The sequence below is a fragment of the Urtica dioica genome, chromosome 7, assembly GCF_054948205.1.
Source record: "Urtica dioica subsp. dioica isolate 48M chromosome 7, U.dioica_male_clone48M_v1_H2, whole genome shotgun sequence".
NCBI lineage: Eukaryota > Viridiplantae > Streptophyta > Magnoliopsida > Rosales > Urticaceae > Urtica > Urtica dioica.
Genome location: NC_142762.1, coordinates 43807317 through 43823168, shown reverse-complemented (window position 1 = coordinate 43823168; position 15852 = coordinate 43807317). Strand labels below are relative to the sequence as shown.

Below are 15852 nucleotides of genomic sequence, written 5' to 3'. Positions count from 1 at the left end.
GACAGCACAAAAAAAAAGAAAAAAAGAAGTGAAATACTAATAATTGAACTAAGATTAAGTAATGCAAAGAAAGGGACTTCTCCAACCACTGAGTCACTATCTCTCGATAGTCAAAGTGTTACCACCGTCAGTTCATCCTTCAAGATGTCTCAAATTGTCCTCTTTATAAATACCTCACCACTTCTCTTTTCCAATATACCAACAAACTACAAAAAAAAGAACTCTAAGCTAGCTCTAATAATTATTCTTTCTCTCCATTTTTTATAACAGTATATATAAATAGTTCCATATCCGATTTGTTCAGAAACAAAATTCACTATCTAGCTAGCTAGCCATATATCTAATTATTTATTTACATACTTCAAGTCTTTAACCATGAAAATGCTATCGAAGAAGATCGTCAACGAATCACACGGCCAAGACTCTTCATATTTCTTGGGGTGGGAAGAGTTTGAGAAAAACCCTTACCACCAAGCTCAAAACCCAAAGGGAATCATTCAGATGGGATTAGCAGAAAATCAGGTGAGCTACAATAGTTTTGATATAATTATTATTATACTTAATTACGTAAATATTTTTATAAGCAGTCATTTGAATAAATGTCGATCACTTCTCCGGCGACAGTATATTTACATAATATCATATGGTAAAATATAAAAAAAAAAATCACATAATTACGAGCAAGACAATTCTTACTGTCTTAAGTTGTTTGGTCGCTGTCCACATAAATATATAAATATTGTATCTTGTACAAAATCTTTTATGGTATCAAATTACACGCTGTCTCTCATCTGATCTCATAATAATGAGTACATGATAGTATATCTAAAAATATACAATAATAATAATCCTGTCTCTCTAGCTAACTTATTTATTATTATTTTTTTATTATTTTGAAGCTCTCTTTTGACCTACTTGAATCATGGCTTTCTGATCACCCGGAAGCTCTTGGGTTGAAGGACAACTCAAATACCGAATCTCTATTCAAAGACCTCGCTCTCTTCCAAGACTACCACGGCTTACCCACCTTCAAAAATGTAATTAACTAATTAATTAATTAAACCGCTGATAATACTTTGGTTAGAAATGAGACCAATAATTATTAATATATTTATCATTACATTGTACAGGTTCTAGCTGAATTCATGTCACAAATTAGAGGACACAAAGTGAAATTCGATCCCAACAAACTTGTCCTCACCGCGGGTTCAACTTCCGCCAATGAGTCACTCATGTTCTGCCTCGCCGACCCCGGCGACGCTTTCCTTATCCCCACCCCATACTACCCGGGGTACGTAATTAAATTCGATTAATAAATAAAAAAATTTAACTGAATTTAGACTATTTGTCCCACTTTTTTTTTTTACTTTTAAATTAAAATTTTTTAGCCTTGAATTTTTTAACCTTGAATTTTTTTTTACTTTTAAATTAAAATTTTTTAAAATAAATTTTTTTCCTTAATTTTTTTACGTTGTTAATTAGCTTATAAATTAATTAAATTTATTTTTTCATGTGTCTATAGGTTTGACCGAGACCTAAAGTGGAGGACCGGGGTCGAAATCGTCCCGATCCAGTGCTCGAGCAGCAACGGGTTCCGAATAACATCGTCGGCTCTTGAGCAAGCCTACGAGAGCGCCGAGTCGCAAGGTCTTCGAGTGAGAGGCGTGTTGGTGACGAACCCTTCGAACCCGCTCGGGACAACCCTAGACCGCGAAGAGATTGACCTCCTAATCGACTTCGCGTCCGACCGAGAAGTTCACCTCGTGAGCGACGAGATCTACTCTGGCACCGCCTTCGACGACGCCTCGTTCGTCAGCGTCGCCGAGGCTCTCTCCGACCGAGGCCTCGTCGGCTCCGACGTGTGGGCCCGGGTCCACATAGTCTACTCTCTCTCCAAAGACCTCGGCCTCCCCGGTTTCCGCGTCGGAATGGTCTACTCCAACGACGCTGACGTGGTCTCCGCCGCCACCAAGATGTCCAGCTTCGGGCTCGTCTCGGCTCAGACCCAGCACACGCTCTCGCACGTGCTCTCCGACCGGAAGTTCGCCGGAAAATACGTGAGGGAGAATCGGAAGCGGCTGAGGAAGAGGAAGGACGTTTTGGTGTCTGGTCTGAAGAGCGTTGGGATAAAGTGCCTCGCTGGCAACGCGTGTCTGTTCTCGTGGGTCGACATGCGTGGGCTTTTGACCTCCGACACGTTCGAGGCCGAGCTCGAGCTCTGGAAGAGGATCGTGTACGAGGTCGGGATTAACGTCTCTCCTGGGTCTTCTTGCCATTGCTCTGAGCCCGGGTGGTTCAGGATTTGCTTCGCGAATATGTCGGAGGAGACTCTCTACGTCGCGATTCAGAGGATCAGGGCCTTCGCGGAGTCTATGAGGGACGAGAAGTTGAAGCAGATGAGGAATGGGAAGCTCTACTCTAGGACCAGGTCGCTTCCCAAGTGGGTGTTTCAGTTATCGTCGTCGTTTAACGATCGTCGCCGTGAAAACGACCGTTGATGAGCCTTCGGTGACGAGTGATAATAAAATATTATTATTATTATATATAGTTGTTTCTGTTCCTACATATAAGTTTTTTACGTAAAGTTACGTCTAGGAATGAAGGCACGTGCTTATATTGATGTTTTTTTTTTGGGGGGGCTCTACTAGTACTACGTACTCTCACTTCACTTCTATTTTGTATTTATTTTTAGTTGCCGTCCTTTTTTTTTCTTTTTTTTTTTTTTTTTTTCCAGTGATGGTGGTTTTAGGAAAAATTCCTTTGATCCCATCTGTACTGTGACACACCAATGAATAAAAGGCATTTTTTTTTTATATATATTAATTGTTTCGATGATGAAATCTTTATTTTTTTTTCTTTTTATTACAACATTTTGTTAACTTTTGAAGTATTGAGGTATTTCACGCATTTAGAAGAAAAAAAAATGAAACTGAATCAAGGGTCTTATCCAATTATCTTAGGCCCATAGATATTTCTAATGGGCTTACAGTGAGGCCCAAGTTATTCCACGTAATTAAACGTTGGGCTTGGGCCGACCATCTTTTACTTCACCTACAAGCCATCGCTACGGTCCCCGAAGTATAGAATGAACCTACAAAGTGATTCCTGGCCGTCCGATGAATACTCGGAACAAATCCAGATCGCTCGTGAGTGCGACTCTCACTCCACCAATAAAAGAAAGAGAATTACAAGAGTGAACAGTTATGGCAGTTTAAAAGCGCAAATCTGAAATCCCCCTGTGGATGTCAGCCACGTGGCATTCCCGCTTCTTCCGAAGTTTCCGGTGCTTTCGATTGGAGATGTGTCATTCCTTTTGGCGTCTAATATTTCTTCTTTTGCTGGCCTACACCAATAATAATAATAATGTGAGATTTGTGAATCTTTTAGGGTTTGAAATCGTTCCTTTTGTCTTAATCAATTAATTGAATTAAATTCTAAGGGTTCATCGCAATCGATCGTACGATGTTCTGTGAATTTGAAGCAAACCGTGTTCATGGCGTACACGTTTTGGTCCGTGTCTGAATCGTAGTTAAGCGATCGGTTTCGGTCATCAAATCAGAAGAGATTTCCCGAGTTTTCGAAGATTAATCGTGAATTCTAACCAGGCAAGTCTTTAGCTTTTCATTTTTGTTTTTTCTTTTTTCCTTCCTTTTATAATTCTTTGCCCAGTGAGACTGAAGTTTTCGTTTCCAAATTTAGTCCGGCTAATTCTGGTAACGGTTTGTATTTTGCTAATTGCGACGAATGTTAAGGGATAAGGGAACGAAATGAAATAATTAGGGCTTAAACAAGACGACTCAATATATAGTTTCATTCTTTTGTGGAACTTATTGTTATTGTTTTTCAATTCTTGAATCAATCGTTTTGTTCAACGATAATTGTTCTAAGTAATCTTGAATTCTTGACCGTATGTCAAGTTCAGCATTTTGATTGTTTTTCTCACCCGTTGCTCATATAGTGTACTCTTTTTTTTTTTTTTTTTTTTTTTTAATAGATCCTCTTTTATATGTAACCACTGTTGCACACTGAACCGTGAATCATGAACATTCATAAGCAAAAACCTGACATTTAGGCATTATTTTCTGCTGATCTTCTCAACCAGAAATCAAATTCTGCAACTTTTTTCAACAACGTCGCATCACAGCGTTTTACATTGGATGAAGGAACCCATTAAAAAGTGGTGATATAGCGGGCAGCGATGAACATTTCAGCGCTTTTGACCTCGGCTGGAATTAACATAGGCGTGTGCCTCGTGCTTCTGTCTCTGTATTCCATTCTAAGGAAACAACCGAGCAATGTGGGCGTGTATTTTGGGCGCAGAGTCGCCTCTGGGCGATCAAGAAGCAACGACCCATTCTGCTTTGACAGATTTGTCCCTTCCCCAAGTTGGATACTCAAAGCATGGCAGACTTCGGAAGCCGATTTGTTGGCTGTCGGTGGTATGGACGCCGTGGTTTTCCTCAGGATTGTCGTTTTCAGGTAAGTATTAGAGCTTGAGATTTTTATGCAAGTGAGTCAAGAACTTCGAGATTTTTGTTAATTTTTTTTTTTTTTTTAAACCATTTGTTTCAACAGTATTCGGGCTTTTGCAATCGCTGCAGTCCTTGGGTGTTTCGTGGTGCTTCCGGTGAATTATAAAGGTCAAAAGAGGCATTACCAAGAAATTCCATTGGAGTCTTTAGAAGTGTTTACCATCTTAAACGTTCCGGAAGGGTCAAAGTGGTACGAGCTATGTTCTGCAATTATAATCTGAAATGTCAATATGTCATTGACTCAATCCAGTTACTGAATTGATTATGGTTTCCTGTGAATTTTTCCCAGGCTCTGGACACATTGTCTCACACTTTACGTCATAACCTGCTCGACTTGTATCCTTCTTTACTTTGTAAGGATAATAAACCCATTGTCCTCCGCCAATACGATACTTAGTTTTTCCGTTGAATATATTGGAAATTTGTATATTCTTCTCAAAATTTTGGTTTTTGCTATTCTAGGAGTACCGCAGCATTTCCAAGATGAGACTTGATCATCTCTCCGAGTCTCCTCCAAACCCGAGTCATTTCACCGTACTAGTTCGCTCCATCCCTTGGTCTGATGATGATTCCTACAGCAACACAGTGAAAAAATTCTTTACTAAGTATCATGAGCCAGGTTATTTGTTTCACCAGATGGTGCATCGAGCTGGTACTATACACAAATTGATGGTACGTGCTTGTCCCAAGCGGCTTATGTCTTACAATGGGTTTTTTGAATATTCCCTTGTGCACAACTCTTTGAATGAGTAGTGAGTGCAAATATATATATATATATGGGTGTATCACAACACTTGAATATAATGTTGTGTGCTACTGACTGTTTTTGGATACCCCACATACACAATTATGGAATTTAAAACCATGAGTTTAAGATGTCTGTTTAAATGCTTAAATTGTAGTTTATATCTATATATATATATATATTCTGATTATGTGGTTCTTACGGTTAGAATTGCTGTTAAGGGTTACAAATTTGTCAACTTTGCAGAATGATGCTGAGAAGATGTATATGGTTATAAAGGCTGCTTCAACCGAGAGAAATTGCGCTCCAGCTCTAATGCAGTGTGCTCCGTGTACAGAACATACGAATTCTTTTAAGATCCTGTCTTGTGAAATGGGGACAGCTCAGGAGGAAGTTTACAATGAGATTAATCTGGACGAGAATAAAAAGGTAGCAGAAAACTCTTTTCTTTGTATAAATGAGCATACACCACTATTGTGTTGAATTCTTTTGAGCTCAATCTGATCCATGTGAGCTGTTCATATGACCTGCTGTAAGGTACGAATTAGACACCCCTATATTTAAATAAGAAAAAAAATTAAGTTTCTTCAGTGAACAATAATGCATCTATCTGTTATACCAAATCTTGTACAAATAAATTCAGGACATAAGTAGATTTTTGTTCGCAGTTTTGTTTCTTAGTCCTGCTATTATTATCTGACTACAGTATATCCCTCTTGGTTCTCTTTCTTTGTAACTCTGAACTTCTTGGTATTAAATAACTGGTTTCTTCTAAAAAATAAAAAACAAGTAGTACTTTCTATTAAAAGAATATCTTTGTTAAAAAAAAAGAGAGCAGGTTCTCTTCCTTGGGTTAAAAGCTTAAACATATGTCCTCTTTGTTGTATTCTCAAACAGGAGTGCGCTGCTGCTTTTGTGTTTTTCAAGACTCGATACGCTGCTATTGTGGCCTCGCAGGTTCTTCAATCAGCAAACCCCATGTTATGGGTTACAAACCTGGCTCCAGAACCACACGATGTTTATTGGTCAAACCTGTGGATACCGTACGGACAGCTGTGGATCCGTAGAATAGCAACCCTTCTGTCTGCCATTGCCTTCATGCTCGTGTTCCTTATTCCAGTCACCTTTGCTCAGGGACTCACTCAACTAGAGCAGCTGCAACAAACCTTTCCTTTTCTAAAAGGAATACTGAAGCAGTGAGTATAGATCTTATGGTAACAACGGCTTAACACTTTGGTCCTTCAGTTTCCATTGTGATCATAATAACCTTGACAGGGATTGTTCATAATTGGTCATTAAGGTTTTTTTTTTTTTTTTTTTTTTTTTTTTTTTTTTTTTTGTGAAGCTGTCGATTTATACCTTTCAAGCCAGAAAATTGTTTGGAATTCTTATTGAATCCTACAAAGAGTGATCAGTCACATGGGAAAATGACGCAATATGAATAAAAACTTATAGATTTCCTGGTGAAAACTGTTAATTGAATAAACGTATTAAACTAGATGCTAATGTGGATTTTTATTTGGTGCAGAAAACTTGTAAGCCAGGTGGCTACGGGATACCTTCCTAGTGTGATTTTGATACTAGCATTATACACTGTTCCTCCAGTAATGATGCTATTTTCGGCGGTGGAGGGTTCTATCTCTCGAAGCGGCAGGAAAAAGAGTGCTTGCTATAAAATCTTGTACTTCACGATTTGGAATGTCTTTTTCGTTAATGTCTTCACTGGTTCTATCATCCGTCAATTTCACATCTTTTCTAGTGTGAAAGATATACCTGCACAGCTCGCTAAGGCAGTACCAGAACAGGTCAGTCCCTTTTAATTGATAAAAAGAATTTTTTGTTTTTTTTGGACGGAATCCTTAACACGTTTTAATATAATGGCAGGCTAGCTTCTTCTTGACTTATGTTTTGACGTCGGGTTGGGCAAGTTTGGCGTGCGAAGTCATGCAACTTTTTCCCCTCCTTTGCAATTTGATCAAGAAGGTCATACTCCGAATGAAGAGCGAGTCACCCGAGCCTGCTCTGTCTTTTCCTTACCACACAGAAATTCCGAGACTCCTACTCTTTGGATTACTTGGCTTCACTTGCTCCGTCTTTGTACCTCTTATGTTGCCATTCTTGCTCATTTACTTTGTGTTGGCTTACTTTGTCTACCGGAACCAGGTAATCTACTTTATACTTGCTGTTATTAGATAAAACTTTAGGCTGGAAGTATATAATAAAAAAAAAGGTATTAACTCTGCACTTCATTGGTTTAGATTATGAACGTTTACGTCTCAAAATACCAATGCGGAGGTCAATACTGGCCGATTGCCCACAACACAACAATATTTTCCTTGGTGCTAATGCAAATAATAGCTCTTGGGGTCTTCGGGTTGAGAAAATCACCAATCTCCTCAGGCTTCACAATTCCGCTCGTTATCTGCACTATTCTATTCAATGAGTACTGTAGGCAGAGATTTCATCCAATATTTAGGAACCACGCCGCAGAGGTATCGATTTCCGAATCCCATTCGTGCCGACCAAAAAAATTGATTTATTTCCATTTTTAGTACATAATGTTGGAGGTTTTTGTTCTTGCATTGTTGCAGGTTCTGATCGACATGGATCAGCGAGATGAGCAATCGGGGAAGATGGAAGAAACTCGTCAGCATTTGCGAACAGCCTATCGCCAGTTTACTCTAATCCCTCGAGAGTTGATAAAACCCGGAGGATGTGTGAGCCGTTCTGAGGAGGATGGTACTACAAGTAGCAGCAGCAGCGGTCAAGATCCCGAAATTGCAAAGCCAGGTTTGACTCACCCAACGCTTCAAAGACTTCCTATTTCTGGAATCAGAGATGTAATCACTTGGCTGTTTTCGCTTCCCGTTGCAGGAACCGAACCAAGTCAGGAAAACGGATGTATTAAAACTGTCTAGCCAGAAGTAAATTTTGAACCTTTATTTTTCTTTTTAAAACAAGCTTGAGACCATGCCAGATTTATCCAACCGAAGGTTGAAAAAGAAGATGGTGTAGTGCACAATACTGAACATGTTGAACACTCTTTGAAGCACTTGAGGTGATTTTTATTCGTTCGCTTCAGTTTGCATTTCCTGTTCTTTTTTGGGTAAGGAAATCGTGTAAAGTAAGAAGCGACCATTCTTTGTACAGGAGAAAAACTATTATTCTTATACATGTTCTCTTATTTCTTTTGCCATTTCACTGATGAGCACTTTACCCCAAGAACAATTGTATTTTGAGCCCTGTGGGTAATGGACAATATTATACGGAAATCTTGTGCGAAGTATAAATAAACATGGACATTTATTTTCATATGATTGTCTAATTTGAATCATCCTTACAAAAATGGTAATTCGAGAACAAAAATTTGACATAAAAATCAGACTAAAAATTTTGATGATGTCTAAATGTACATGGCCAAAATTAATTTGCTGTTCCCGCAGAAGATGAAGTCTCTTGGCTTCTTAGATCTCTGTCTTCCGTTAAAACTCTCCACAACCACAGAACTTGCATCAGACCACCATTAGCGACATGCAAAAGAAAAACCTTACTCTGTAATCTAAAACATGCTGCGACGGACTTGACTAGGACGAAGAAACAGCCAATGCTGATAAGTTTCCAGTTCAATCCATTTCCCTGTAAAGAAAGTCAACATGTCACTCGAACCGTGTAAATAACATATTAAGCAAGCTGTAAAGAAGACGTACTTGTGAGCTCGGAAACAGTTCTTGAGAAACTTCTTTGAAGAAATCAGCCCCCAAGCAACCAACAAAGAGACCGAGAGGCATAATCAACTCTTGATTCCGAGAAATCGAAAACACGACATCCGATATCGAGCTGAGAGCAAATAGTGCCACGACCGACCACTTCATAGTCATCAGACCAATGGAAATCAACCTTGCGAGAAAAATATTCGAGGCCTTATTCCAGTCGATTTCCTTAACCGGTTCAGGAAGGGATTTCTCAAACTTTTCCTTCACGGAGATGAATTGCATATTGATCGCATTGACTCCATTTGGCTCACCAGCCTGAGACATCGATACTTTCACGGCACACTTTGGTACACTCTTTAGACGAATGCTTAGCGATAAACTTCTTTCGTTTTGACATTTTTGTTGTCCAAACAGTTTCGCCTGCGCGTATTGCCAATCAGACAAGAAAAACTTTCAGAGCATGTCATAAATGACCGTACATATGAAATCGAATCAACTATTCCAAAATTTCTCATCGTTTTAGCGTAGAAATGAAAATGAAATAAAAGCGTCTAATCGCCTAACTTCGTTTCCAAATCAATGAATAATAAATACGAAATTCAAGAGTCCAAATTTCCCAATGGTCTTTAAAATCTGAACTCGCGGATCAAAAGCTCAAATTGCAGATGAATCCGAGAATAGAAGAGGATAGTTGAGATAGAAAGAGAAAAAGAACCTGAAATTTCGGAGGAGACAAACTAGGCAGTAGAATAGAAGCTTGAACCGCCATTAATGTCTCTTATCAAGTTCTTCGCTGTGTTCTCATCGTTTTATTTTAGGGTTTAAGTTCTACCAAATTCACTGCTATCTGTGATTGTTTTGTTGTTTCTTCGGTGAGTTCTAGTTCATTCAAGCTACTGCAAAGCGCGAGATTTTGGGTTTCCCGGCCGTACTTATTGGGCCCACTACATTGCTAGGCCCATGTAAAAACTAATCCTGAATTTGGAGAAGACATTACCTTGGATACCAACTTTTCGAAATGTATTCCACAAATAAGGACCAAATGTTTTTAATCACATAAAATTAACCAAGTCTAAGGTCATTTTCCTTAATGTTACAGTTTTTTCGTTTGGTTTTTATTTTTATTTTCAATATTTACAGCTTATTTTAGAATAGAGAGAATTACGTAACTAAACTTTTTTTTTTTTTGGAAAGTATTGTTTTTCAAATATTTAGGACGATAATATCTTTAGGTATACAATTTTTAGTATACATTATATAGTTTCAGTATACAAGCAATCAGATTAGACAGTTTTAAGTATACATTATATAGTTTCAATATACAAACAATCAGATTATACAATTTTAAGTATACAATTTTTAGTTTACATTATATAGTTTCAAACTTTCAATATACAAGCAATCAGTATAGCAGTACGGATTTATAAAACATCAAAATAATTTAATAAAACGTCAAAACGATTAGATGAAGATAAAGTTGACACTTCAATAGACACATGAGCTATTTTTGGTTTAAATTATACACACTATTTTGCGATGACTTTCAGAAACCCGCTATCGTGTCTAATTTCCACTGTCCGAGTTCAATTTAAAAACTTTATTTTTGTGGAAATTTTTTAAAGTCAATATTCTTGGAATAACATAAAAACCAATATATGTAAAATTTCCCTACATTTGAATCAATATGGGCCCATAAAAAGAAATCATTGTACTATCACTGCTTGGTTTCTTCGAAAACTCCACAAAATCTTAATTTGAATATGATAATTCTTAAAGTCCTATTTTAAAACCTTCTACATATACTCTTTTTTTTTTTTTTTTTTTTTTTTTACTTTTTGAATGATTTTGCACTTATTCTAAATGAAACTTTAAGCAATAAAAAAATCTTAAACGGATAAAATAAAGAGAAATTGCCTCAATTACCATCATTTTGATAAGTTTTTTCTAATTTTCTACTAAAAACTTAATTTGGTCAAAAGTACTATTAAGTCACTTGTACAATTACAGTTTTACCCTCAACAATTTATGTCAATTGTTGACATAAATGTCAACAATAGATGTCGATTGTTGACATCTATGTCAACAAACACCAAAACTCACAGATGCCAACAATAGATGTCAATATGCCAACGATAGATCTCAATTGTTGATATCATGTTAAGGGTAAAATTGTATTTGTACAAGTGACTTACTAGTATTTTTGGTCAACTTAAACTTTTGGTGAATTTTTTAAAAAAAAAAACTTATCAAATGGTGATAGTTGAGGCAATTTCTCTAAAATAAAACTGTAAACAACAAGGAAAATACTGATATTATGAACTATAAATAATAAATGAGGTATTTGAGAGATTAAGTTTGAAAGTTAAGCATTACAGGTAATTTCGACTCGTTTCTTTGCTTGTTATGATTGGACCTGTGTATTCGACCCCCTTTCAACTAGCAGAGGAGTTCATTTATATATTGTTATTTTGAGAGCTTATACTTGGGTTTTGTTTGGTGTAGTGAATTCATGAGGGATGGATTATGATGAATGGATTTGGGTGGACAAATTTTTTATTTTTATTGTTAGGAATAAAAATGATAATAGGAGGGGTTTGAATTCGTGAGACCCCAAAAAACCATCTTCTTATATTTTTGAGGGATTGTTGAAAAAGAGAGTATGTTTTATTTATTTACAATAATAATTTTAAAAGTAATGACAATTTCGTAATATGTTCTCAAAGTCCATGACTCTTTCTATTCCAAAGTTTTATATCTATCTTTGAATGATGGTCTCCATCATTCACAACTTGTATTCACAAGTAAAATTTAACATATATTTTTTTTATTGATTGTTTTGAACATTTGTTTCTAATTTTCTTTTTGGAACTGTACATTAGTTTCAAATTATTTTTGCTTTAGGGAATAGTTTTTATTCACCAACTTATTGCTACAAAATTTAGCTAAGGTTTCGTCGAACTATTATATTTCTATTGTATGGCTGTTAAACTAAAGTTATCACTTTTATGCTTATTGATTTTTTTTTTGGGTTCAATTTTATGTGTTTTGTATAAGTATACGGGAAAGCAATTTGGTATTATATAAGATATATTGTATAAGGGTACAAAAGTAATTTTAACACACAAATATTAATCATTCTATTATTTTATTTATTCACACTAAACTATAAACGGGTGAATGATAATTTTTTTTTTAATTATACCAATCAATTTATTATAATATTATTTTATCGTACTTAATTAATCTACTCATTTTTTTCTCGTTCTTTTTTTACCAAAGAAAACTTTATTTGTAGGGTGCGAGAGTCACTATATATGTCATGGCATAAATACGAAGACTATAGGCGAGGAGCGCTTTGACCGAGAATAATAATGATAATAAAATAATTGGAGAACACAAAAAATGGTAAAAACTTAGCTTCACGAAGGTCTCTATTTCAGAAGATTTACATAATATTGTTAACAGAAGATACTGTCTTCTCATAATTTTGTCATCATTCGATAATGGTGTACATGTGCTCATATAAAATATAGAAATAATCATATTAGCCAAACTAATAAGACAAGTAAGCGAGTACAATACAATAATTAAAAAAATTAATTAAGCAAAAAAAAAAAAAAAAAAAGTAACGATCAGATTCAGGACTTATATTATCCCTTATCAGTTATCCTACTTTACAGGCAAACGAAATTCAGAACTGAAAATAATGCCACCACACAATACCAACAAAACTTATCTGTTCGTCTCTAGAAAATGGCATTATTTTGCATAATTAATTAACCACAGTGTGAATAACATATACATATGTAATCTATATGCGATTTCACTTTTAAGACGTATCTTAATATATGTATAGTAATTAAGCCAGTTTTGCCAGGTCTTTTAAAATGGTCAGGAGGACAAAGTGCAAGAATTTTATTGCGCCTGAGAGTGTCATTGACGTCTCATTAAAAAGAAATCTTAAAAAAACAAGATTATTTATTAGACGATAGGTGGAATTTATATACTAATACTGGATAGTATATCAACATATAAAAGTAAGGAAATAAGTCGTCGTTTGGCTATTGTCATATATATTGGACGGTCTAATTATAGTTCAGAAAATAGGCCTCAATCACGGATGTGTTTCATTTGCGATGTTTGATGAAATCAAATTTAATTCAAGATCTTGGTTGTTTCTTGAGGGGTTTTTCTGTTTTTCTTCTTCTTCTTGTGGGATATTCCTTGTACTTTACAGAAAGTGGATCATTAGTTTAAACTATTTTCTATCACCTGGTCCTTATAATCTTTAACTAATAAATCAACTCTCTGCGTCACCATAATAAATGCTGGAGTAAGTAGATATATACACATCCATATAATATATAAATATATATATATATATATATATGTATGTATGTGTGTGTATGTATATATATATACAAACACAAAATTAATTAGAACACTAAATCTAAATATATGAAGTTCTTATATCTATATCCCATTGTTATTGATCATATTGATATCAATGAATTGGAAGCTATCTCTATTTCTTTCAATATGAGAAATATTCTTAGTAATTTCAGACGACAAGAACCAAATTAAACCACCTTAATAATTGACGATAGAAGAGTCGTTTCTCCAAAGTCACAGATTTCTAATCCATGCAATTAAAAGTCAACTGTCAACCCATATACATATTTGTTTTGTCAGTAAATGTGAATTTTGGTCATGGATTATGGGGCCAAGATTTGGAAATATCCCTTGATAAGAAAAACAATTAACCATATTCAAAATATATATATGCCAACCAATTTTAACGAACCATGACCATTTCTTACCAAACATTGTATCCAACACAAAAGGTAATAATAAATTTGGATAATTTAAAATATTACACCTGTACTCAACCGAGGTTAATCATTTAAAGTCGACTTAAATTAATCTCAGGGATGATGCTTAATGCTTCTTAAGAAACAAGGGATGATGCTTAATGCTTAATGCTTCTTAAGAAACAAGAAGCAAACTTAAATTAATCTCTTATATATACATACACACACATATATATATATATATATATATATATATATATATATATATATAACTTCTTACTTATCAAACTATAAAACATATACGTATTCGTCATGTAAGTTGCAATAAAAACGTTACAAAACAATTAAATTATAATTACAAATAGATTGCTATGCAGCGAGGATATTTAATTAAAATGGGAACTTTAAATTACTATTTAAAAAGTTTGGGCCAAATTAAAAGCTCTCACAAAAAAGAAAAAAAAAAAAAAAAAAAAAAACTAATTTAAGTTTACGTCTACCAATAGTATGAAGTTATGTTGAAAAAAAAATAAAAACTGCTAATTTAAGTTTACTGTTTTGGTTTGGTGAGAGACTATGAATCGGTAAGATCTAACTGATGAAAAAAGTTTAGGGCAAGTTTATAAAACGAAGTTTTCAGTATATTTATATATATATATCCACACTATACCCCTACTATACATTCACTCTTCTATTCTATTTCTATCAACTTTTTTTTCTTCTTCAGAATATCAAATAAATAATACATACACTTTCTACACCATGTGATCATAGATACATCGTTTTCATGAAGAAAAAAAAAACACTTGACTCAACTATAATGTAGAAATTTACAGCTGTTCCACATAAAATAACAAGAAGCTAATTAATTACAATACACAAACCATTTGGAATAACTACTGGTGATTATTATCCAAGTTTGTTTGAGGCAAATGGTAATATCACTTCTCCTCCTACGGATAAGACGCATGATCGAATTCAGCCGAGCACATTAATGTTCATATTTATTTAATTATGGAGTGTGTTTGTGTGATAATATAATATTTTTATATTTGTCCAGCTTTATATTTATATATATTTACTCTTGTATCATTAGCTAATAATCTTCCTTAAAAAAAAAGTTTTTAAACTACCAGTGATTATTAGATAAGTTTTTTTTGTGTGAAATATATTTAGATAGGTTGAAGTTTAAATTGCATTCGAAATATGATTATTAGTATTAAACGATAAGGTTTTGGAGATTTTTTTTTTTGAACAACTTATAATCAAACTATTATGTGAGAAATAAAGGAGTCAGTAGTTGATGATAAGTTGATAGAAAAAAAAACACCTACGTCATCATACTTCAGCTATTTTTGTGTGGGAGAAAAAAAAAAGCCTATATTGTATCAAACTATTGGAAGTTTTCGCAGAAATGTCGACGTAGATGTGGATTTTTTTCAATTTACTGTGCTGGTCAAAATTGTAGTGCGTTAATCCATTTGAACTTATTCATTTATTACTACTATCTATTTTTATGTAATTATATATGTAGATGAGTAGTGTAGTGTGAACGCAAATGCTCAATGATTATTAGGTCATATTTATTATATCTATAATTCCTTCTTAAATATATATTGCATAATATTGGTATATGTTGTGTAATTGATAGCGCTGTAGAGCCGTATATAGTGGGGCTACGAAGTAGTCTTCAATTATGTATATATGCATGCGAGTCAAAATATACGTGTTTTTTTTTTTAAATAGAAAATATATGTGTTTTTGGATTAGTACTTCTTAGCAAGAAAGATGGATTGCTTTAATTAGCTTTGGCTATTAATTACCCACGAGACGCTGCAATTTCGTAATTTGTTTTCTTTTCCGTGTTGTATGTTAATAATAATTGAAACATCCATGTCTATATATATAATATATATTTTTAGAAAGAAATCTCTAAGAAGTAAGAAAAGAATAATTGAAAACATTTATTTGAGTACTAGAATTTCCAGCAGAAATCAGAAGCTGTTTACAAACAGTACATATCAGCATGGATATCATTATATGGAATATAA

At 34.6% G+C, this 15852-nt stretch overlaps 3 protein-coding genes across 3 annotated transcripts; 2 read left to right on the top strand and 1 right to left on the bottom strand.

Annotated features, from left to right (window-relative positions):
* Positions 1-201: 201 nt before the first annotated feature.
* Positions 202-2634, top strand: LOC149391921 (1-aminocyclopropane-1-carboxylate synthase 3-like). Its single transcript, XM_089619105.1, has 4 exons — positions 202-522; positions 900-1037; positions 1131-1291; positions 1523-2634. The coding sequence occupies exons 1-4, from the start codon at positions 376-378 to the stop codon at positions 2496-2498; spliced, it is 1422 nt and encodes a 473-aa protein (XP_089475231.1). The 5' UTR covers positions 202-375; the 3' UTR covers positions 2499-2634.
* Positions 2635-3223: 589 nt separating this feature from the next.
* Positions 3224-8473, top strand: LOC149391920 (hyperosmolality-gated Ca2+ permeable channel 2.1-like). The gene is made up of 12 exons (XM_089620157.1): positions 3224-3605; positions 4103-4479; positions 4576-4722; positions 4822-4885; positions 4995-5204; positions 5524-5706; positions 6175-6473; positions 6806-7082; positions 7162-7440; positions 7536-7769; positions 7869-8067; positions 8152-8473. The coding sequence occupies exons 2-12, from the start codon at positions 4199-4201 to the stop codon at positions 8193-8195; spliced, it is 2217 nt and encodes a 738-aa protein (XP_089476283.1). The 5' UTR covers positions 3224-3605; positions 4103-4198; the 3' UTR covers positions 8196-8473.
* Positions 8474-8563: 90 nt separating this feature from the next.
* Positions 8564-9891, bottom strand: LOC149391919 (uncharacterized). Its single transcript, XM_089620158.1, has 3 exons — positions 9706-9891; positions 8985-9410; positions 8564-8913 (listed from the first exon to the last, which is right to left on the bottom strand). Exons 1-3 carry the CDS (start codon positions 9757-9759, stop codon positions 8701-8703), a joined length of 693 nt encoding a protein of 230 aa, XP_089476284.1. The 5' UTR covers positions 9760-9891; the 3' UTR covers positions 8564-8700.
* Between the last annotated feature and the right edge of the window lie 5961 nt (positions 9892-15852).